Here is a 26,110-nt window from a genome sequence, read left to right on the forward strand (position 1 = left end):
CAAGAATCTAACTTTTCCTAATATTGCCTCTTGTCTTATTTGTAACTGAAAAAGAATTGCTTTGTAACTCAAATGCTTCATATGCTATAAAAATAATAAGATGTAGCTTTAAAAAAAGAAAAAGAAAAAATGAAAACAAGCAAGTAAACAAGTTTAAAATCCCAACTCTGTTCTCTACTATTGCATGTAACTAAATAATGCCATCCAAATGCCATCACATTAGGCATTAGATTTTAACATATGAATTTGGGTTGGGGCACAGCATTCAGTCTATAGCAAAATGGAACCTTGTGCTTTTGAAGGTATTCTATTTCAAACTTAGCTACAACTTCAAACAATGCTATTTAGAACAATTTAAAAAAATGAGGTTTATTGAAATTTATCAATGTTTTTATGCAGAGGTCCTAAAAATGCATTATTTTGTCAGCACTACATGATAATGAAATAGTGGAAAATGATATAAGCAAGACAAAATAGCAAATATTTTAAAAATTATATTTTTGAGTTTTAACTACATAAATAATTTTTTCTAGTACATCTAACTTGCAAATCCTTAAGTTTGTACTAAGTGCGCTTACATATGCTAAGATGATTTTGGATTTTTTTTCCCCCTTCCAATAAAAAAAAAAAAAAAAAGACAGCAGCACATAAGGGTGCCCTAGATTTTCATTACTAAAATACCAAAATAAAAAAATTGCTACCCACAGATATCCCAGGAGACAAAACTATTTCCATGTAATTTCTTTATTCTGGTCAACACTTTTTGGATACAAAGAAAAAGCCCACTTAAACCAGCTCAAGTAAGGGGCACCACCTGGTCTGCCTTTCCATTCATGACCACAAACCTCCAAGTAAGCCTTTAATTCTGCTGCAAAATATGCCTGCTTGGTCTGTTCAGTCTCCCTTTCTCCTAAACAAGTACTTCAGTACCTTCTCCCCTCTCTTACTTTCCCAACAGTTCCTCCCAGATGCTCACTCTCAGCCAATGACGTTGCTTCCCACTTCATTAAGAAAACTGAATCATCGTAAGAGAACCCACCACCACACCTGCCCACCCCCAGCATCCATACCCACACATCTGCCTTACCCCTGCTGTTACTCTGCTTCTGTCTAAATACAGCTCCTTCATCCTGCCCATTCAAGGGGATGACTCCAGAAAGTCTCTCCTTCTCTCCTTTATCATCAATTTTTAGTTCTTCATTAATCACGTCTATCCATATTACAAATATGCTGTTGTTACTTCTTCCAACTTTAAAATTTCCTACAAACCCTGTTAGCTACCATGCTACTTTTTTTCCCACTCTTTAGCCAAATTCCTTTAGTCACCTCTCCTCTCATTTTATAGTAAAATCACTCCAGTATACCTTTCCTTATGCCACCAAAACTACAGTTGTCATGGATGACATTGACCTTCACAATGCTAACTCAAGTGGGCGCTCTTCAGTTCTCATCTTGTGCGACATGTTACAGCAGGATCATTTGATACTGTTGATTACTCCATTCTCCTTAGTATATTTTCCTCATTTCATCGACTGCACTTTCTCTAGGTTTTTTTCCTTATCTTCTAATTTTTTTTTCAGTTTCCTTTTCAGTTTCTTTCTCTTCAACCTGAATTCTTAATACAAGAGCACATTAGGATTCAGTTCTTGTATTTCTTCCTAATCTGCATTTACTTCTTTAGCATACCTCATAATGTTTCATGGCTTTAAATATCATCAATATGCTGATGGAACTTAAATATTTATCTCCGATCCGGACTTCTCTCCCAAACACCAGACTTTATATATTCAGTTGTATGTCCCAAACCGAACTCCTTATGTTCTTGCCAAAATCTATAATGCGTGAGCCCTTCCAATCTCAGGTAATGTCAACTCTATTCTTCCATTTGCTCAGGGCAGAAATCTTAGGGTATAATTGTATACTCTTTTTTTCATTTCCTATATGAAATGCTATTAGCTGGAACTTCAAAATATTTCTAAAATTCTACCACTTCTCACCGCCTCTTTTGCTTCCACCATGCTGTAAGGTACCATTATCTCTTACTTAAATTACTAAGTGTCTTCTCATGGGTTTTCCCTCTTCACACTTTACCAACCCCCAGATGGATCATTCTCAACATAGAAGCTAGAATAATTCTCTTAATACAGACACCAGATCTTGTTATTTATTTGTTCAAAGCCCTCACTTAAAGTAGAAATCAAATTCCAAACGATGACCTACATGGCTTCATGGCATATGCCCCCCATCTCCAGTGCCCCCCTGATGTCACCTGCCATTATTCTCCTTGCCCGTTCCGTTCCAGCCACCCTGGCTATCTCATTGTCAGTCCAGTACCCAGTAATCACTCCAGCTTTGGGCCTCTGCACCGCTTGTTCTCTCTACCTGAAATGCTCTTCCACAGTTAAGCTCATGGCTAAGTCCTTCATCAGTTTTAAGTTTTCTCTCCTATGTCAGCTTTGCAATGAGTCCTGCACTGACCACCCTGTTTAAAATTGCAGTCTAAATGCCCTCCCAAGACTCCACATACTTCTTATATTGCTCTCTAATTTTTTTAATTTGTCTATAGCAATACAAATCATACTACTTTCTAACATAGTATATAATTTACCTCTTTGTTACAACTACTATCTATTGTGTCTCCCCCTGCTAGAATATATTCTCAGTGAGAAGAGTTGTTTTAGTTTTTTTCTTTTTATCTTTTTATAAAACCAATCTGACATAAGTGCTGAGAACCATGCCTACACATAGTAGGCACTAAATAAATATGTATTGAATAAGAATGCAATAGGCATACTCAGAAAAGGATGTCCAAGATTATTTGGGAATATCCAGGATTCCAAGGATATTTGGGAATTTTGGGGAAATGAGACCTAAACTAGGCTTTAGGCACCAGATTATGTCTCTTTCCGTATCTCTCTCTGACTCTCTCTAATTTTTCAGGAGACCCATTTATCTTTCCCATGGTATATTTGCTTCATTTTTCTGTCCTTGCATTTCGATTTCTTCCACTTTCTTATATCCTGTTTTAGTCTTTTTGCTCCAAAATCTCACCTTCCATTCCATATCATGACCTTTTCATATTCCACTGATAAATTATACTGGCTTATCTCTCAATATTTGGATTTTAGATTTTTAGCAAAGGAACATGGTCCAGCCTAGAGAAGACATCCAACCAATTATAGTCAGCCATGGCTGGCATGCAGGTACAGTCCAAGGTCAGCAGCGACAGTGGAAAAGAGAAGTTCCCACTGAGGTCTGGCTTCATGTGGGCAGAAAACCCTAAATGTACCCACTATAGCGACCTTCTTTAAAAAGCCGTTATCTCTAGAATAAATTGTGAAGATGAATAGGAGCCATTCAGATCATATAGGATCTCCTAGATCATGTTACTACTTAAAAAGACATTAAATTATTCTGGTGGTTCCATTACAACAGATCTTAAAATACAGTGTCTAGTTAGCCTATTCAGTGACAATTGGATTAAATTTAGTAGATTTGCAAATTTTTTAATGTAGCAAAACACCAATCTTCCTTTGCCTCCATCTGGTCCTATTTGTGTGTATGTATTTGGCTCTAAACTATGTTTCAAATTTAAATTCTGATTGTAAATTTTATTTACCTCATCTTTATTCTTTTTATTTGTCAAAACCATGTATCCATCACTGTGCCACGATATGTTTGTGAAACTCGAGGATGACAACAAAATAAGGAATAAAAACTAAAGTAGTATGTCAGCAGGTTAATAACAGAAGTCTGTTTTCAAGGAAGACATTTTTGTGATATAAATAAGACATTTTATAAAAGTATCATTACTGCATAAAGCATGAACCGAGAGGACCTATCCCTTTACATTGTGAATACTAAATAAACCTCCACACATTCTTGTGCGTGTTACAAAATGGCAAAGCTCCTGTCTAAATAAAGAAGCATCAGGATGTCTTCCTATCATCAGAATATTTATATATTTTGATGTGGCTTAAGTCCAATTCTTTTTTTTTTTTTTAAGTCAGTTACTAATCTGATAGATTTTGAGCTACATACCTATTAAGGATATTTTTGGTTTATTTTGAACATATGCAGATAAGACCAATGTTTTCTATCATATAGACATTAATCAACAGGGTTTATTTATTTATTCAAAAACATTTATTTAGCACCTACTAGGTACCAAGCGCTATCCTAGATGTTTTATATACCACACTGAACAAAATAGATACATCCTGCATTCCTGCCCTATAGGAATGCAGATTTAGGGCAGACAGTGGAATGAACAAAGAGAGAAGCTCATTCCTCAATGACCAAGGGTAGAGAAAATGAAACGAGGTATTAATGTAGAGAAGAACTATTGTGGGGCATCTGGGTGACAGCGCAGTGTAAGATAGGTCGGCCAGACTTCATGAGGAGGTCACTGAAGCTGAAACATGAATGAAGAAGAGACATCCATGAGGAGATCTGCGTAGAGGAGTGCAAGGCGTGCTAGGGCTTTGAGACAGGAGTGACCTTGTGTTTAAAGAGCAAAGAGAAGCCAGTATAGTTAGGCTAAAAGATATAGTAAGCAGGCTCAGAGCCAGATTACATAAGGAGGTTTGTTTGTTTTATTTATAAGGTAAAATGAGAAGCCATTGGAAGACTGAGCAGAATGACATGGCCAGCATTATTTCTTTAAAGCTCACTACATAACTAGATTATAGAGAAATGAAAGCGAAAGCTGAGAAACCAGTTAGGCAGCTATACCAGCTTTGCAGGCATGATATATACTCATAGTCTAAGGTATTAGTGGGAGAGAAAGAATTAGATGAATGTATTTTGAAGGTAGAGCCCACAGAACACCCTAGAGTTTTATTTCAGACCTATAAAAGTGACAGATTTGCAGATATATGCCTCAGGCCAAAGGAGAGATTTGTTATCTCAGATAGAGACTCCAAGATTATAGAGTCCCATAGTCCCCAAGATACCCCTCATCTAAGAAAATATAAAGATGTGTGTGTTCTAGAACAGTCTCGAATATTTTAAGGAATTTTTCGAGCTCTAGTAGAGAGTTTCTATGCGTGAAAGTGTGATCATACATCCTTCACTGTGCCTACACAGTTAGATTCTCTGTGGGTGGGGCCCAGGGACAGGCATTTTTTACAGGTCGTGGAGGTGGTTTGTTGGCTCACTAAAGTTTGAGGACACTGCTGAGGTGAATCACTTTAAGTCCTAGGGCTATCATATTAAATACCAATTTGCTGTGTTGGTAATATTAGACCTCTGTTTTTCCCTCTTATCATAGAAATCATTTGTACTGTAAAACCATAGTTCTATAAAGATAATGCGGTTTGGAGAAAACTGCCCTTGAATTTGAAAATCAATTGAGTTCTGTTCCAGTCAGAAAATTGCCCTATTATCTATAATTGCATAATCCTTAGGGACTAAGGAAATAAGTTTTAGTACTTTGGGTTTGGGTTTTGTTTTTTTGTTTTTGTTTTATATATATACTTAAATCTCTGTGGATAGTTTGCTTTATTGTCAGATATTGAAAATTATCCAAGTTCTGTATAGAAAAGCTACTAATAAAAAAGTCCATTTGGATTGGTAGGATCAACATAAGGCCCTGTGGACATTGGACTTATCTGCTATCAAATCAAAGGTATTTCCTTAGTTATTAGACATTCAGGCAACTCGTCTTTAACAAGGTGATTTGCAAATATGCAAAGTGGTGGATGCTAGGGCTATAATTCAGGAGGCTGGCAACAGCTTGCAAAAATCACTTAAACACCCCCATTGTCTTGAAAATTATGTTTGCTTTTGGTACTTAACTGGTTTGAAAGCACTGACCTAATTATCTTTAGGACAAGAGCAAAGTCTTTGTGTCTGTAATAAATAACCAGCGAGGGAAAGATGGGGACTTCCACATTTCCAACCAAATTGGTTTTACCCAGTTTTGGAAAAAAAAGATAATGACAGAGGTGACCAGCAGATTACAAGTATGAAAATGTGATTTTTATGTCATTTTTAGGATGTAAATTCATATATATATATATATATATATTTTAAGCACAATGTTGTTTCTAGTGTTAGTACTTGATTTGAATTAATTCAGTCCACCACTATACTCAGGACTTACATACTACCCAATATATTTGATACCTGAAGAATTTGAGAATCTTTGATCTTGTTTGACTGCCAAACATTTTAACCCAGCATAGTACAATTGTTTTCTAATTTGAACTGAACCCAAAAGTTACATTTCAAAGCTTAAGTTTTAAACTGTGTAAAATTTAAAAATAAAAATAAAAACTTTGCTTTAACTATAGATATCACTAATCAGAATAAAAATACCCAGTAATCATAAAGCCAGTGTACTGATTGCTTTGCAAGCATTTTCTCTAGTTCTTAGAACATGGAAAATACAGGTGGCATTATTCACTTTTTTAAAGCAGTTAGGCTTTGGAGGCATAGTGAGAAGTAAGCAGTATTTGAATGAAAACCCATCTCCCTTTGTTCTGCTAGACCAGGCAGTTCCAAGATAGTAGGTTTATTATTTATTTATTTCTGTATAACAAATTACCCTAAAGTTTAGCGATTTAAAACAGCAGATATTGATTATCATAAATTCCGAGACTCAGGAATCAGGAGTGGCTTAGCTAGGTGACTCTGCTCAGGATTTCTTATAAGGTTGTGGTCAAGCTGTTGGTCTGGGCTATGATTTCATCTAAAGGAGAGAGAGAAGTGGTGCTCACTCAGAAGGTTCTGTCTTTTTATAAACTAATCTCAGGATGACATCCCATCATTTGTGCCGTATTCTGTGTCCTGGAAATGCATCGCTAAGTCAAGCACACGCTCTAAGGGAATTAAGCTACACCATTTTTGGGCATGCATATCAAAGAATATGTAGACATATCCACACGTCCTTCATTTTATCTTTGATGTCAACATTTTTAAAAATTCTATTTAAGGAATTTTTTTTTTCTCAACCCAAGAATATAATCAATATTTTAGAAAAGAACAGATTTGCATAACATTGGTCAAGGTTTTGGCTTTAGGCATTACTTGAATTGTTTTCTAAATAATCTTTTTTTTTTTTTAAGTGGAAATGGTTTATTTCATGTTAGAAGCTCCAGATGTTAACGCCCTGGTCTGCCCTAATGAAGTCACTTTCACAGTCTTGTATATGCGAGCTACTTTGCATAGGTATTTAGAGTCCAAACAATAAAGTAGTTCACTTTATTCAGTATCTATACCTTTCACTAGGTTGATAATCTGATATAGACAGACAATAGCTTCAATTGTATACAAATGCATTAGTTAACCTTCTTTAAATACATAAATTCTGCTTCATCAAAGAACTAAATGATATGCATTTAATTTTGGGCCTATCATGAGAAGGCAAGGTTCTTTTGAAAAGACAATAATGCAGGGAAAATAGAAGGCGGTGGAGAAAAGGAAGACGAAACATGAGATGGATCGACTCCCTAACAAAGCCACAGGCGTGAGTCTGCAGGAGTGAGCAGGGCCCTTGAGGACAGGACACTGTGGACATCACCCGTTCACAGGGTCGCCAGGAGTCAGAGTCAGAGCACTCAGCACCATATAACATACAAAGGTCCCCAGCTATTCAAAAGTGGATTATTTTTTATTTCCTACAGAGAGACAAGATTGCTAGTTTTTAATAACTCTAAATTATTTAAATTAAAAAGATTTAGAGTTTTTCTTAAATAATAGAATTTCAAATTAAAAAATACTATAAAACAGTGCTTCTCAAAGTATGATCTAGAGATCCCTGGGAGGTCCCTGGGAGATTCCAAAAGAGCCAGGGGGAAGTTGCCAAGCCTCCGGCAGCCCAAGCTGAAAACAGGCTTATGTTGCTTCTTTAATTGAAATAAGTGACAAGGGCTGCTCACATTCAAACTATGGGAAGTACCCTACCTATTACAAGCAGGATCTGCAAAGTCACATTGCAAAAGGGCACGGATACAGTGAGGAGAATAATTACAGACATATTCCTGTAATATTACAGAATAATTCAAAAATATGGCTTTTAATAATAGTATGAGGTGGTAGATATAGGGGCTGAGGAATTGAACTCAAGTGTTAAAGAGGATTTAGTTCAAATCCCATTTCTGACATTTGGGCAGGTCACTTATCCTCTTTAAATTGTAGTTCCTTCATCTGTAAAATGGGGATAATAACAGTTTCTACCTCAAACGGATTAAATGAGATGATGCTTGTGAAGCACTTGGCTTCACACAGGAAACACTTTAAAACTATTAGCTAGTGGCCATTTTAAAAATCCTTTGCATTAGATCAGCTCAATAGATTCTTCTCTACTCCCCCAAACAAAATACCAATGCCGCGTTTAACTATGATGCGTGTCTGCATGAGTTGCTTTCATGCCGTCAGCCTCCCAGGCCTCCCGCCTGCTCTTCACATAACCCCTCTCACCAAACACGGTTCTGGTGCTTCTCGGTACTAAGTCTCTGATATTTTCCACCTTTCCACTCCAAACTATGATTACAGATTTGAAGAATGCATACTGTTTGTTCGTTTGTTCGTTTATTTTAGATTTTTATTTATTTTTTATTTTTTTAAGTTTATTGAGGTAACATTGGTTAATACAATTATTTAATTTTCAGGTATACATTATAATTTGACATCTATATATTCTATTGTGTGATTACCACCCAGAGTCCAGTTTCCTTCAGCTACCATATATTTGATCCCCTTTACACACTTTAGCCTCCCTCAATCCCCCTATATTTGGCCCCCTTTACCCTATATTACCTCTTCCCTCCTCCCCCACCCCCTACCCTCTGGTAACCACTAGTCCATTGTCCATGTCCCTGAGTCTCTGTTTGTCCTGTTCATTTGTCGCCTTTAGGTTTAAATCCCACATATAAGAGATATCATGTGATTTTCAACTATTTCTGTCTGGCTTATTTTGCTTATCTTGGGCTCCATCCATGCAGTCACAAATGGCAGTATTTCATTTCTTCTTATGGCTGAGTAATATTCCATTGTATATATGTGTCATAGCTTCTTTAGACAATCATCTATTGTAGGACACTTCAGTTGATTCCATGTCCTGGCCACTGTGAATAGTGCATGCTCTCTGTTTAAATAAGAGCTCACAATTGAATAAAGTAAGTCCTCAATGTCACTGATAGGCTTTACAACTGTAAGCATAATGTCATATCACAGGCTAATTGATAGAAGCAAGAATTAAGTCCCTGTGGCGTGTCATAGACATTATAACAAAACAACATGGAATGATGTTATTCATTATTTGAGAACCTGCTATATAGGAGATAGATTCCATACCAGATAATTTAAATTGAACTATTGAATGCTAATTAGGATATTATGCAACCACAGAGGAAAGGGATTCAAATCTGGAGTTTAAGGGCAATATGAAAAATTTTGTTATTAGTCAAGACACATAGGAACAGTCTATATCACAGGCCAGCCACACTTTTAGACCAAAGATTCCTCTGCAAGAGCATCCTGCCAGCATCCTTAAATATGTGAGTCCTCAGCTGACCCCCATCACAATGAAGACGTGTGAAAGAATGGTTTCAGATGGAGAGGCTCAGACCACTTCCAGCATCAGTAAGCTGCATGCACCTTTACTTCCTCTGCTACCTCTTACTAGAAAGCTGATGGGTCGGTGTAACGTTTGGTGGTATTTTATTTTACAGCTGTCCATATCTCCTGAGCCATTCAGTTGGCCTTGTTAATTTAACATCTCTTATCACTCTTCACTTAACATACTTTCATGTGAACGTATCTCCTTGTCACCAGGGAGTATTATTTCATTTGAGCTGTAGGTATCAGCTGCCTCTGGAGGCAACTGTGGCAGACTGGGTGGCAGAATTTATCAGCCTAGAGAAAGGCATTTCCGTAGAGCCATGACCACTCCTAAGATTCTTTTGTTCACTTAAGAATGATAAGATGTATGAAAAGTTAGCAACATCAGGAAGTTTCTTTCAACACAGGGGCCTTCGCTTCAATGTGGTAGTTTCTTTTTATGGACCGGTACCAGTGGCACTGCCTTTTTTGTTGTTTGTTTAATGACTGAGGTTGATACATGGGAATTCCAGACCCTAAGACATGGATCATGCTGGATTTACAATTCTACCACATTGCAATTCAGCAAATGGTGTCTGCTCATCACTATGCTTTTAATAGGAGGATCTGGTGAACCATACGTGAAGGGTTAGCATAATGACAGTTCAGTTCAACAAGCTTGCACAAGTGCCACCCTTAGTTAAGACCTCTGTTAAGGAGAAGGACTATAGAGAAGTATCAGACTTGGTTCTTTATCCTCCAGGGTAGTCCGGTGGCTGAGACCAACACATCCACAAATCCTCTCATGCAAAACAGGTTGCAAGAACTATATCAGTAGAGATTCAAGTAAAGTGCTGTGGAAACATCAGGAAGGAAAGAGACAAGGGTCTCAATTGCGGGAAATGAGGCAGTGTCTTGGGAAAGGTGAATGCTGAGATGAGTCGTTAAGGCTTACAGAAATTTAATGAGAGGGAATAACATTTCAAGTAGCAGAAGTAACTTGAACCGAGGTCAAAGGATTCCTGAGGAGCGTAGGCAGAAGATAGGAGCTTTGGAAGTGAAAGAGTTGTAAAAAGATGAAGCTAAGTAGGTAAGTAGCAGTCCCCAATGATAGGGTTTTAAATGCCTTATCAAAGTATTTGCATTTAATTCAGAACTTATTGGGAAAGATATCAAGAAGTTCTCCCTAATTTTGTTTTTCATTTTTATTTTTTTTGGAATAGAAATAACATCATCAACCTGTTTTGTTTTTCAACAGTAATGATAGCATGTATAGCATATATTAGAAGAAAGGGAAAAACCTAAAAGATTGTCGACTAGTCTATTGAAGTATATAAATAAAAGAAGCAGAGATCTAATGCTAGAGTGGAATATTCTTAATCCTAATTAGGCTAAATAGTCATATAAAACTGGCATGGATACAAATTTGCAGAAAGCCGTTAGACATAGCCTCTTTTCTCTATCTTTTGCTAGTACTGCCTTATTGGTAATTATAAGTCATAGGTTTATTTATAAAGAAAACCAGACCCCTGGATAGAGATAGCATCAGAAACATTGCCTCTTGTCCCTTGTATGAGAGGCGGAAGTGGCAGAAGATATTTTAATTTCTGAGCTTATAAAACTTCAGTTCAGAAGAAATATTGTTCATCCCTGGGTCAGGCTACATACCAAACATTCCTTACCTGACACCCAAGGTGTGTTGACTTTTACTCTGTAAAAATCTCTAAATCATTTGCTATTGCAAGGATGGTTCATAAGCAAACAGCATTCACACAACCTGGGAATTTATAGAACTGCAGGATTTCACTCTCTACATACCTAGCTAGAGTTGCATTTTAACACGATTTCCAGGTTACTTCTATACACATTAAATTTGAGAAGCGCCAGCCCATCCTTCTAGCCAGAAGTTATCTACCTTCTCTATATTACTTTAGCACTTAAGGCCCATGCACACGGAAAAAGCAGCATTGGGTAGAGGGGAGGATTCCCAATAATCTAACTGAGTCTAATTTTTGCAGTTCTAAATAGAAACATATAAGGAGTTTAAGGCATTCTGACACAATAATCACAAATGGCAGCTGTGATTATTGTTCTTGTGGCTATTTTTATTTATTACTATTATTTTTAGTTGGTTTCTCTTACTTGGCCACTAGATTAATTGCTTCAGCCCTCCAGACGTAAGAAAGGATACTTAAGAAACATATCATAGAGTTAAACATGCACACAATCACCAGGTCACCCTGCTCCCATACAGAGACAACAAATACTAAAGTTTGCACTTAAATTTAAAAAAAAAAAGTGATTTTTAAAACACAAAATCTGACATTTTACTTAATTGTGATTGATTTCCTATTCTCTTACATATAAGATTTGAATTTGAAGATGATGATAATGCAAAAAATAGGTTATCTTGGATGTGGGATGAACACTGAGCCATGACTTGATGGAGTCCTTACTAAGAAGCCCCTAGGTCATCAAGTCTGACCTGTCCTAGGCCAATTACTTTGAGCCACTCAAGGTCTAGAAATGACTTGACAGGAAAAAAAAAAATGTATGTAGCAGTCCATCTAAAGAGCAGAGTGAAGAATAAGATGCTTCCCAGTTACACTATCCCGTAATTCTCAGTGTTCACCAATTGCCTGAGAATTAACAGGTTATAGCAACCACTATTGCTATGTTAGATATAATGGAAAATAGATACAGATAATTACCCTAGAATATTCAACAGTTCATTTGAGGAACTAAATAACAAGAGAACAGTAAGTCACTTTAATTTCGCACTTTAAAAATAAATAACGTCATTGATAATTCATTTCTTCTGCATGTTCTCATCAACCACCATTTTAATTTTTTGGTACAGGTTTATATTTTTATACAGTAAAATCCTTCTAAGATGAAATATTTATTTACTAGATAACAAAATAAACATGTAGACTGACATTAAGTGAGAAAAAACTTTTAAAACACTATGTTATATAATATCACAATTGTTAGAACATGTACAGTTATTATGTTTTTAAAATGGCATTTTTACTCCTTAGATCTCCTATGTACATGTCTTTAGATCTCCTTAGAGCTCATAGTGCATGTCTTTACCAGCATTTGAAAGTGAGCATATCTATCATTCAAGTCTTATATAGGTTTATATAAGGCTTGTAACATTATATACAGTTTTAATTCCTCTAGGTAAATTCCAATAAATTTGTATTTTGGTTTATTCATAGGTCATCTGAATTTATCTGGGTTATGTTTTTAATGATAACAATACAAGTTAATGACTTAGTTTCTAGAATCCCATGAATAAAATATAAAAGATGAATTTAGTTTACAAGACATTAATGAGGAGCTTCAGTGCATTTCCTCCTGATATCTTTTAAAAGAAATCCAATTATTTTTCACTCATTATGAAAGCTGTAAAAGTCAGGTCATACAGATTTGCATATGTTTTATTTTATTTTTTAATCACTTTGAAAGACTGCTAAATGTTTCTTTAAATAATATTCAAAGAAAAAGAAAACAAGAAAACTAGGTCTGTTTTCAGCTGATCCTACACAGTATATTGAGCTGGCTTTTGAGCTTGACCACCTTGGCACTGTTATGGGTTGTTGGTCTTTCATCTTCAGAAATCAATGATGCAAGAGCATACGTTTTCTTTCCATTTGCAATGTTCTATACTTGGTCAACCCAAAATGAAGTCAAGAAGATTGAAGTTTTTAAGACCAGCACTAGCTAAGAAGTATATACAATGCATTGCTCCACTGTGTCAGATTCCAAAATCTTTAACATCAAAATAACCTTCAAATGTTTTATTGTCAATTTCCAAACACTTTGGACTATTCTACAAGCGTTGAGTAGCTAAGTTTCTCATTTTTCAAGTTCTTCTTTGTGTTCATGAAATAGCAACAGTAGCATATAATTGAACCTAAGGTTTTTATTCTTTTTCAAGAATTCTTATTTAAAAAGGTGTTAGCTAACCCTTTTAAGCATTTGCCAGGTACTGTTGAAAATATTTTACATTTTTTGGTACAGGTTTTGGTACAGGTAATTTTTTCTGCATAACAACTCTGTGAAGTAGTTATCATCATCATCACCACTATTCATCATCATCATCATCCTCCCAATTTATAGATGAGAAAATGAAGAAGAGAGAAGAGGTAGATAACTTGCCCAATTATTGCATAAGGAGAACTAAATAATGAAAATCCTTTGAATTTTTCTTAAAGACTGTTATCATTGTGTGACTTTTATTCACTCAGAAAATATTTATTTAATGCCAACTATGTGCCAGGTACTGTGATTGGAACAAGAGACAGTTATAAACATGATGAATACCTTTGCAATGCCAAGCATCTGGATAAACAACCATTGCCCAAATCCACATGCATTAAATAATTATTTTAGTCAACAATATATCCCAAGTGCCTGTTCTCTGCCAGGTATTGTCCAGCAAGCACTTTGTCAAATATCTGGCATTTTTGACAAAAATCTGTGTTTCATAATAGTATTTCTACCTATTAAAGAACTATTAGACATATCCTGTACCACTGTATTGAAATGCCATAACTATTCCCCTGTCTCCACCTACAGAGAGCTTCTGTTATAAGATTTGTAGTGATGGACAAAGAAGGTAAATCCTGAAGCAAGGAAGTTAGAATACCAGAAACTCACTCTTCACTAGTTGAGATTTAATATTCTGTTGGAGGGTGAGAGTTAACTTTTCTCTCATCCTCTTCTTTTGAAGATGGCAGCATTTGACAAATGCTTTCCTAAAAAACTATTGCGTTTTTGTTTTAGAAACACCTTTGTTCATGTTCGTATACCACAGAATCAATTTTACTATGCAAATCTAACTATCTAAGTTGATTATAGGAGCAAATCGCTTTCCTTTGTTATTTTAAACTATTTTATCAAAGCTGGGATTGTCATTGACTTTAAACAATTATATACCCAGGAAATGTGTACAAATAACAAATAAGAAACAGGATTATATTTGAGGTGGAGTTCTGGCCTGTGAGGGTTCCCATAGCCACACTGGGAAAATTGTAATCATAGAAAAAGAGCAGTTATCTTTGGGACAGACATCTCAGTTCAAGGATTAGGTAAAGAATATAATGAGGTAAATCAATGGGGTGTGAGAAGCTCTTTTCTGAGAATCTACTTACTATGCCATTTACTTAATACCTGGACGTTCCCATAAAATTAAAGTGTTACATGCAGAAGGACATTATCTTAAAAACAAAGGGCTCTAAATGAGATCATGCTAATAAAAATATTGGTGGTTTATAATATATTAAAACTCTACAATTTTGATTACAATATAATTATGATATTTGCAACTAAACAACCCTTTTTAAAATCATTGGCTATTATCCCACAAGCCAATAGTTGCAAAAACAGAAGTTCAAGTCTCAATGACTCTTCCAAAATACTATATTTCTGCCTCCGATAAAAATGGTTGCTCCTATAAATGAAGAGGACTGCAGATTTCTAGAAAAGTTAAGACATTGTCTGAACTCTGCTTTAGTTATGTAAATTCTTAAGTTGAGGTCATTGTAGTTCTTTGAAAAATAATTTGTTTTCACTTTGTTTGGAGATTCTGCTCTTTGGAGGAAAAGTGGTTTACTGAAAATCGTAAGAGCTAAGATAAGGGTCAAAGGATTGACATTCAAGTCCTCAGTGTTGCACTGAGTAGATACATGTTGAAAAGCAAAGAGCTGAAGTAGTATTTATAATTTGTGTTGTTGCTTTTGAAATTGAGTGAGCAGTATCTGTCCTGACTATCTTCTATACTTGTAAAAATTCAATTGTCCAGATGCAGAAGTTCTTTGAAAAGATAAATGGGATATACAAAGGCAGTGTATGCTTTTGGTGGTGTGGGGAAGGGCTTTGGATGAGTTAGCTTATATATTAATATTCACCGGTTTTCATTGCATGCTTCTCTATACGCCACTGTTTACAAATAATATGTACTTGTCCACTACAATTATATGTGTGCTTACATGTACTTACTCTACTCTGTCCCATGGATCGAATGTATCATTATAACAGAGAACATGTCTTTATTATACAGATTCCTATCACCAGCAAAACTGTGCACTGATGAGCATAGTAGATGCTCAGTAAATAATTGTTGAATGAATGAAAGCATAAGTTCTAAATGTACTGTGCATTTGTAGTGTACAATACACATTCATATTTAGTCCTTAAAACTATAGGAATTAATGTTGTTTTGAAGTTTTGAGAGGGGGTTGGAATTTAAATATGGTACAAAATCAAATTTGAAGATCCTATCTATAAGTATTAAAAATTGATGACTCACTTCATAACTACTTCTGACTTGAAACTCAAATATATTGTTTGATAGCATTCAGTGCTGTAGTGATAACGTAAATGATTTTTCTCTTGTCTCTTATAGTGCCATCCAGGGTTATGTGGTAATATGGTAATATTTGAGAGAATGACACATAATCAGATAAACTTAGGTTCAAAACTCAACTTACCTGATGAGATTATTGTAAGGATTAAATGTGACAATATAATTGAGGTGCTTAGCATGGTACCTAACATATAATAGCCTTTAGCTGTAGCTGCTATCGTTTACATAGTTCATCTTCTAAACCTTATTCTTTGTTTTGTTTTGTATGTTCGCTTTTTGTTTTGTGTGTGTGTGTGTGTGTGTGTATGTTTCCTTTTACAGATGGATACACAACTGATGACATTGAGTTTTACTGGCGTGGCGATGATAACGCAGTAACAGGAGTGACAAAGATTGAACTTCCACAGTTCTCTATCGTAGATTACAAACTTATCACCAAGAAGGTTGTTTTTTCCACAGGTTTGTATCAGAGAAGAGGGCTAAAGGAGTCTCCATCATCTTTTGTAAAAAGGGTTCACTTAGTTCAGTATTGGATCCCAGGGAAAGATGGTGATTCTAGAAGACATAGATCTGCTGAAATCCTTCAGTTCCCCATTTCTCCTTTGCAACCCATTCAGTTGTTTTCCAGAAGGCACCCTCAGCAAAGCTGAGAGGATTTGCTCTGTGTGTCTCTCATTTGCCAGGGAAGGGAATAACTATGGAAACGGGATACAGAAAGAGAAATCAAGACCTAGGTCAGAGTTGTTCCCCCAACGTTATTCATCTCACAGAATTGATCATAATGCTTTCAGAGGTACTGGGGATAGCCAAGTCCCACTTCACTCAAGTCTGATCACAGTGAAATTTTCTAAAGAGAATAGGATAGGAGAATTTCACATTTCTTTCAAAGGATGAGAATTTCTTTATGTTACCTCCTGTTACTTCCTGTTTGGGAGGTAGATATCCTTTCAGAGGTGGGATTAATCTTGATGGCTTCACCATCCTTACTCTTCTAGCATTGAGGTTTTAGGTTGTCTAGGTTTCATCAGCACAAATTTTTAACAACAACAAAAAAAGCCCAGGAAAGTAATAATTTGCTACATACTCATTAAGGGAAAAATAATAGACCCACGGCCATATCCATCTTTTTGTTTTTCTTATTGAAATGAAGTCCCCACACAGAAATAGCTAGTACTGTAACTATAGGTTTTGAATTGTTCCTCTACTAAGGATTTAGGCATTTTCTGTCCCTGAAAACTACTTTAGGCGACTGTTGTATGACTTAGTAAGGATATAGTGTAGCCTCTAGCTTTTAAAAAAGAACAATAATAACAAAATGTTCCTAATCGTGAGGTCCTCTGAATGCCTGAGACTATAGAAATGAGTTCCTACTTAAAATACCATTACTTTCATTTTAAGACACTTGGTTTAGCCCAAGAGGGCTAGATAAGGCTTTCTTTCAATTAGTTAGATACCATGCCCCCAAATACACACAATTTATCAAGGTAAATCATTTATGTTCTAAGGTTGTGTTCTAGAAGTTACATAGCTTGTCTAAAGTATAAATCCTCAGATCACCACAGTCAAAGGACCCAGCTTCAGTAATGTGATCCTTTAGCAATGTTTCCCACAAATTCTATTCAGAAGCAGTGATTCTCCACCTTTGAGTGGGTCAAGAGTTTCTTTAGAACTTTGAGAGATGCAGTAATTATAGAAAAAAAAAAATAATGTGTACATATCGAAACCTTCACAACATTTTAGGAAGTTGCTGCATTACCTGAAGTATAGCCCTTGATTCCAGACTTAAGATCATCCTGAGCCTTTGTGAAGAGATAACTTTTACTATCACCAGAGTGTACAAACTTACTCTTATACACCCCCCACCCAAAAAAAAACCCTTATCGATGGACTTGGGGGTGGGGGGCAGACAAAGGGACTGTCCCAAATTGTCTTTTTATTGCAGTTGTAGAGAATGAGTATCTTTGATGCACTATACAAGGCTGAGCAGAGAAAACCAGGAATTCTTTTAATTATTGATGAGTAAGAGATATATTCAGCACTCTCCTGCTAATTAAAAACCCAGTGTCCTCATACTTCTTTTGCAGGCAAAAGTGCTCTTCATCAGGAGGTAAAATTTAATTTAGGAATATATGCAAACTGTTTATGGGCATTTAAAGGAAAGTATCCTGCAAGTATTGATTGATAAATGATAATGGTCTAAAATTGCTTTTCTAGGTTCCTATCCCAGGTTGTCCCTCAGCTTTAAGCTGAAGAGAAACATCGGTTACTTTATCCTGCAAACGTACATGCCTTCCATCCTGATCACTATCCTCTCTTGGGTCTCCTTCTGGATTAATTATGATGCTTCTGCTGCAAGAGTGGCATTAGGTAGGTCGTTTTCTAACCGCTGATAGAATTTGAGTGTGTGTGTGCGCGCGTGCGCGCGTGTGTGTGTGTGTGTGTGTGTGTGTGTGTGTGTGTGTCTGTCCATACACAGACACGCTCTCCTTACCCTGGAATTTGTGATGCATGACAAGATCAGACTGCACATGTTACAAGGATTTGACTCTGAGACTTTGGGTGATCTGATTCAGCATTAAATCAATTAAACACATATTAAAGCTCTTTCATGTCAAAATTAGTTAACTCTATAGCTGTTGGTAATGAAATTAGTCTCATCAGAGTGATATTTTTATTGAAGCATAGTTCATGTAATATTGCTTTATAATTATTAAATTTGTATCTGTGTTTCCTTACCTAGGAAGAGCTCCCTTCCACCTTTTTTTTTTTAGAGCAAAAAACAAAGAATTGTAGTATGTAACTAATAGCTAAGCTGAAAGAATTCTAAAATCTTATTAACACTTCGGAGTAGCCTTGCAGAGAGCAGGAGAAGACCAAGTAAAAATGTTGAAAAACCATCTGTGTCATCACTTATTTTACGCTTGATTTTTTGTTGTTGTTATAACACCAGAGGAAGAGAATAACTATTTCATAAACATTTTTATATTACTTACCCCAGATATGACCTTGTATACAATCTTTATTATTTTGAATACTAACTAATCTCTTTAAAGTGTTTAATTAACTCTTCTACTTCCTTGGAGAAGTCATTTATTTATTCATTCAGCACATATTTGTTGAACACCTACTATGTGCCATGCCAACTATACTAGAAACTGGAGATAAAGCAATGCTTTTTTAAAAGTTATGTTCTAGCAGTAAAAGATAGGCAATAAATTGAATAGCCATGCAAATAATATGACATGGGAAGTGTATAGAGGGAAATAAGAAAAGTAAGTGGGGAGGATTATGCCAAAGGTGCAGTTTGGAACAATCAGGGTAAAACTTATTTAGAAATTGTCAATGGAGCAAAGATGTGAAGAGATTGAAAAGCCACATGGAAATCTAGATGAGCATATTCCAAACCATGAGGTAGAAATGTGCCAGCCATGTCATCGAAGTGACTAGTGAGGCAATTGCAAAGAGAGTCCAAGGGTAAAGATAATGTGGGCGAGAGCAGACAAAAAGATTATAAAGTGCTTTGGGGGCCATTATAAAGGCTTCACCCTTATTCTGAGTGAAATTAGAGAGGCCCTCAGCAAAGAAATAACATGATTTGGTTTCAGTGTTTAAGGGATCACTTTGGCTGCTATGTTAAGCTTAGATTGGGTGACTCAAGAATGGAAGGGAGACGCAGTGACCTTCTGGACTGAATCAAGTCCCCATGATTTAATCTCTTATAATATGCTATAGAATTCCCTTTGTAGACTGACAGCAATCATAATTTATATTTATTTGGTCTGTGATGTCACTTTTCCTCATGGTACTGAAAAATCCATTGAGAAAGTTCCATATCTAATTCTGCTTCCATTATATCTGTAGTGTCTTACATAGTGAATGGTGTTCAGTAAATATTTGCTGAATAAAGGAATGAATGAAATTTATAAATATCATATAATTCCCAAGGGAAAATCATATCTATTTTATGTCTGTTACAGAAATAATAATTTATTTACTTTTTAAAAGAAATTAATTTTTTATGTGAACAGTTTATTACTAGGTCAGTAATACCTTAAAATGAGATTTAGATAAATAGTAAAATCAGCATTGTCAGTTTTATGGTATCTGTGTCATACAGAATAATCTGTAGATGATAAAATAAAGAGAAAAATGAAATTGGAAAATGTTTTTAAGAGATTATTATGAAAAAGATATGAGAACTATAAGACACCTAGGTCTAAAACAATACCAAGGTTTTTCTGTCCACACACAGAATCAGATGCTCAAATTTATTTTTTCTGTAGCTATTTTATGAACGTCTATAAAGCAAGACAAAAATTATGATGTTATTGTAAAGATAAAATTAAATCAAAAAACGTATGTTCAAAAAAAAACCCATAGCAATGAAACTTAATTTCTGGGCCATATTGTTAGGCTAATGTTGAAGGACACAGGTTCCTGAGTCAGAGAGGTTCCAGTTCAGGGTCGACCGCACAACTTCCCATCAGTGTGATGTTGGCTTCTAAGCTCTGTCTGTTTTCACAAAGCCGGACCTTACCATGTTCAGGACTCTGGACCTCCAGTGCTTTTTCCAGGGTATCTCTGTCTACATCCCATCAGTTATACCTTTCAGGGAAACTACTCCCCACTGTTAGAGATGCTTACTCAGTCAGATGAATAATTATAGCTATAAATGCCATCACCTAGTGTGACATTTCCCATTAGCATTCTTGTCATACTTCTGTATTATTTATCTGGGTATTACATGCCTAGGTACCCAGTAGAAGCATAAGGGCTAGATTCCTGCTTCTCTGTTACCCTCCACCTCCAGTTTCCATTTTTTTACTCATTTGCCCATATTATCTTTATAATGCATTCACTGACTGTAGTACTATTGTGATTATTTTAAATTATTTTCCTTCCATCACTTACTTAGATTATTCTGAAAAACGTTTAACTAATATTCTTTATGCCCTTCTTGTATGCTTTTCCTCTTTCCCCCACACTGCTACCAAAGCAATTATCCTAAACATAATTTGTCTCTATATCGTTCTTCTTAAATCTGGTCAATGGCCCCACATTGCCTACAACTTTAAGTTTAAAATTCCCATTGGGTCTACAGCCATGCCACCCTGAATGTGCCCAATCTCGTCTGATCTCAGAAGCTAAGCAAGGTCGGGCTTGGTTGGTATTTGGATGGGAGACCACCTAGGAATACCAGGTGTAAAGAAAAAATATTCCCATTGAACTCTGTATATAGGACGCTCTATTATGTAGCCCTTACTTAATTTTCATTCTCGCCATTCTTCCCATCATATCCTCTGCTGCACCCACATTGACTTTGTTGAGATTCTTTTGATGAGCTGTATACTTTCACCCCACAAAGCCTCCTTTATACAAAAACCTACCACCTAGTGCTCTTACATCTACCATCGCTTTTGACCTGCCATCCTTGGTTACCTAGGTGACGCCTACTCATTCCTCAGGACTCAACTCCAGTGTCCATTTCTTGATCTCATCTCTGCTAAACTAGGGTTTTCTCCAAATGCTCAACTTTCACCCTACGTGCATGTCTAACATAGCATTTAGTTCACATTTCTAGCCTCCCCACCAGATAAATATAAATATTAAAATGTAATTAAAGAAGGTTCTAAAATGACCAACGTTTATTGAAAATTAAAGATTTATTCATATCTCCAGGGCCTGTTACAGAGCTGATATGTAATAAGTGCCCAGTATATATTTTATAGCACACATGAATGAGGAAAAGAGTACAATGAGAGCAGCAAGGAAATGAGAACATTAGTACTCGAACTCTCATTTTTTTCTTTCAGGAATTACAACTGTCCTGACAATGACCACCATCAACACCCACCTCCGGGAGACGCTCCCTAAAATCCCCTATGTGAAGGCCATTGACATGTACCTGATGGGGTGCTTTGTCTTTGTTTTCATGGCCCTTCTGGAATATGCATTGGTCAACTACATCTTCTTTGGGAGGGGACCTCAGCGCCAAAAGAAAGCAGCTGAGAAGGCTGCCAGTGCCAACAGCGAGAAGATGCGCCTTGATGTCAACAAGGTAAACCCAGAGGGCAAGCTCCCTTTTCTCCTCAAACTCATGGAAGAATGCCAGCAATATAGGTTAAAGGCCTGGATTAACAAATGAGGAAACCAAGGCCCAGGGAAGACAATGGGCATTTTTCCCCAATCACAAAGCTATTTCATGATGGAGGCACAGTTATAGCCCAAACTCATGGCACAGCATTTGGACACCCTTAACCGTAATGGTAGGGTTGCCCAAGTCGTCATCATCTGACTTTTCCCATATATGAGTAAAATGTGTCAAGTTATTTATATTTATTTAAATTTACTCATTTTATTTAATTTTATTAAGAAGGAAATTTTATATCATAAATTGTTATTACTTGCTAAAAGATAATCTTAAGTTTAAACAAATAAAAATGAAATGATGTTATTAAATTCTAGGTTATACTAGAAGGCTCTGGGCCTGAGCTCTGCATTCTCTTTGATTTAAAAGGCAGATAAGCAAGTACAAAGATGTATTAAAGACCCACGAGTAACACTGAGACTTTCTTGAAATCATCAGTATAGAAAGTGATATGGATGGAGAGAAGAGAACAATTTTCTCTTTAAGTGACAGATAATTACTTAATACCTTCCACAGGTACCGCTTGAAAGCACCAAAGCACCTACCTATAGGAGGCTACTCTCTTGCTTAGGTCAGGCATAGTCAAGAAACGATTCTCACACAGTTGTTAACCTGGTTCATTCTTAAAGGAAATAGTTCTCTACTTTGGGTGCCCAATCTAATGACTGGAAGAGAATTAAAAAATACTGAAGCCTGAGTTTCTTCCCCAGAAACTCTGATTAGATTGTCATGGGGTATATCTAGGGACATAGTGATGGAACTAGGAAATAGTAATACTTTTAAACTATCTAGAATTATGTCAATAATTATTAAATTGACATTTTAAGCATACCAATCAATCTGTAATTGACATTTTAATATTTCTAATGTCAATTTAATTTTATTTAATTAATTTAATTTAATTCCAAGGATAGAATACCATAAATAAAGTCTGCCACTGAGTCTTATTTGGATTAAATCCAGTGAAAGTTTCTGACTCACTAATGTCTTTCACAGATCTGTAGGTCTGATATTCAATTTTGTACTATTCTGTAGTCAAAGGCACTCCTTTCCTGGGAGATGTTATTTGTAATCACGCAAATTTTAAGTATGGCCCTTGAAACCCAATGAACCACAGTTCTAGGAAATTGTCAATTTCTTTGCAATGCCTGAGGTTTCAGTTGCTGAAAACTCTCAATAGATTCCAAAGTAGCATCACGGCTCTCCCAGGCTGTCAAGTGAGAGAACGCTACTTAAACCCATTTTATGATTGTCCTGACACAGTAGCCTTAGTAAAGAAAAGAAAATGAATAAATAAAGCTATCGCATAGGGCCGTGATTTGAAATGAGTCTGAGTCAGTTGCCTAATGCAAAGCTGACTTAATATTCCATCTTTTTACATTTTAATCTACCCTAGTTTTTCATATCAATTTGCATTTAAATGATAAATTTAAGACCCAGAGAGTAGCAATATTATAGGAAACTGAACCTGGAGAACTTCAGATAGTTTTAATTTCAGCATACTGAGATGGAGATAGAGAATGGTCCATGAAGTAGGTACCCCATAATGATGAAAAAGTTCACCCTCTTGGCTGAAGTTGGACCCACAATTCAGAGCATAGAATATGAGAGAACAGAAAAGATACCTAAAGTTTTTCTAGTACAGTGGTCCTTAAAACACAGGCAAATTTTCCCCCAGAGGATCTATGACAATGTCTGTAGACATTTCGGGTTGTCAGACTTGGGAGAGGGGATTGCTACTGGTTGGTATCCGTTGAGTAGAGGCCAGGGATGCTGCTGCACGTCCTACAGTGCATTAGACAGCCACCCCTAGCAGAGAGTTACCCATCCTGGAATGTCATTATCAGTGAACTAAAGAAACCCTGCTCCAGTCCAGTTCCCTAGTTTCAAACATGAGAAACTGAGGTCTAGAAACAATGTCCTATTCTTAAAATTCTATAAGACAAGTGGTTTCTCCACTGTCTTTGATCAGCAAGCGTATCCTCAAGACATCAGGAGTTATGACTTGGCACAGTGTTACTGAAGAAATACTTTGGAGTCAATCAGGTAGACGTTTTACCCTCCACTTAATAGTTTTGTGACTTTAGGCAAAAAAAAAAAAAAAAAAAATTAGCCTCGCTGACCTTCAGTTTCCTCATCTGTCAAATAGGGTTAATTCCTCTCTCATAAATTTTTGTGAAGATTATTTGTGATAATGTATAAAGAGTAACATAGTCCCCAGTACATGATAAGCACTCGGTAAGTGGTAAACATTAATAAAATGTTAAATTATTATAAACAGTAGACATTATTACTTTATAAAGTAAAATTTGCGGTCTCTAGACCTATTGGCAATGCTTGCTCGTGCATTTTACGTGTATAGCATATAGGATGCACCCCCACCTCTAAGAGAGAAAGAATTATCTACAGAGGAGTGTTTCAGGTCGGAAGTTTTAAAGTCAAAGCAGGAAAATCATTTATCAAGAGGTATTAGCTGTAAAATTTATAGCAAATGAATTACTTCAAACTTTACTAATTATTTTCTAGACCAAAACACTTACAGCTCTCTTGATTAGATTAAAACAAAAAGGTGACCATCTAACATTTCAGACTCCCATGGTTTCTTTTTTTAACCCAGCATGAAAGTTTAGGGGAGACCCACATTGGGCTCTGATTGATTGCACGGTGCTCTCTTTTGTGTCAGCATCATGAATAATGCCACTTTATTTTATTTTTTTCAAAAATGTCCCTTTTCAATTGTAATTCTAATTTTTCCCCCCCAAAGATTGAGCACATATAATCAACTAAGTATTGTTGGCTGCTCTGGAAAAATCAGTCAGTAGAATAAAGATTGACCTTTTCATCTTCCTTTTGATGGTTTCCTAGAAATGGAAGCAGCAAGTCACATCATCTAAAGTGATTTTTATACTGTGATCTGTCTCGAGGTCAGGGAGGGATGAAAAGGGGAAGGCTAGCCAGGCAGGAGCCCATGTTGCTTCCACAGCATACTTTCATATTTTTCTGATGTCTTCTCTGTATTATTTTCCTGTAAGTTTTTAACAAGAGCATCCACCACTTTTTAAACAATTTTTATCCTGCCATTTACCTGATGCAAAAACTAAGACTCTTAAGAAAAGTGAAATATCCAAGGTTGCATAGCAAAATAATCAGAATTTCTGAGATTCGAGCTGGGTTTTCCGATCCTTATCCAGTATGCAATCCACTATACTAGCAATGAAAAAATAATATAAAATAGCTGATTCTACATTAGTGTATATATTCACTTCATCTGAAACACCTACCTGTCTACGCGTGAGAGTTCCTGGCTAACAAGCAGTGTCACTTTCACAGTTGTCTTCATGTGATAAATTAAGTTGTAAAATACTAAGATTTTTTAAATAAACCTCAAACCAATAAGAGTTCTACAGAACTTTTTTTCCCCCAAGTGTCTTCTAGAGTAGTTCAAAAAATATATAACCTCTATTCTAGTGTTAGGGGAGTCTTTCCTATTATCCCTTGCATTCTTCTATTTGTATGTATGTATGTGTGTGTTTCCTTGTGAAATTTGCTTTTTGATCATTTCACCCAGTATTCTTGCTCATCTCTTCAAGTTTTCAGCTCTGTTTTCTTTCTTTTTTTAATTTAAGCTTTATGTTGTTTTCTTTCTGCCAGTATCTAAATATATACACACTTGACAATTACTTTTGCCTTTCAACCACATTGGTTCTTGCATAAATGAAATTTCTCTAATATCTTTAATATTGAGAGACCCACACCACCAGTTTCTCCAAAAATGCTGCACCAAAAAGATCTCCATCTGAGGGCATTCTTCATGCTGCATTTATGAGTATTGTGTCTGCATTGTGTCCAATGTGCCTAACCTTTGGTTATGCAAAGCCACTACAGTCTTATAAGTCTATTTATTTCTAGTGCTTGGAATGAGGGTTTTTTAAATAATACATTTAAAAGATACAACTAATTAAAAGTCCAATTATCTGTGATCATCAATCTTTCTAAAGACCAATAGCATTTATCTATATCCAGTTTACTTTAACCACCAA

The 26,110-nt window shown here is 36.0% G+C and overlaps 1 protein-coding gene across 4 annotated transcripts in view; it reads left to right on the forward strand.

Moving 5' to 3' along the window:
- GABRB2 (gamma-aminobutyric acid type A receptor subunit beta2) overlaps positions 1-26,110 on the forward strand; it is a 254,555-nt gene that overhangs the window by 197,951 nt on the left and 30,494 nt on the right. For all 4 annotated transcript variants that reach the window (XM_036224278.1, XM_036224280.1, XM_036224279.1 and 1 more), the window contains 3 exons: positions 16,244-16,381; positions 18,137-18,289; positions 21,736-21,980. In XM_036224278.1, coding sequence (XP_036080171.1) covers positions 16,244-16,381; positions 18,137-18,289; positions 21,736-21,980 — 536 coding nt within the window. The remainder of the gene's footprint in view (positions 1-16,243; positions 16,382-18,136; positions 18,290-21,735; positions 21,981-26,110) is intronic.

This window comes from Rousettus aegyptiacus, unplaced genomic scaffold (genome assembly GCF_014176215.1).
Source record: "Rousettus aegyptiacus isolate mRouAeg1 unplaced genomic scaffold, mRouAeg1.p scaffold_m13_p_7, whole genome shotgun sequence".
Taxonomy (NCBI): domain Eukaryota; kingdom Metazoa; phylum Chordata; class Mammalia; order Chiroptera; family Pteropodidae; genus Rousettus; species Rousettus aegyptiacus.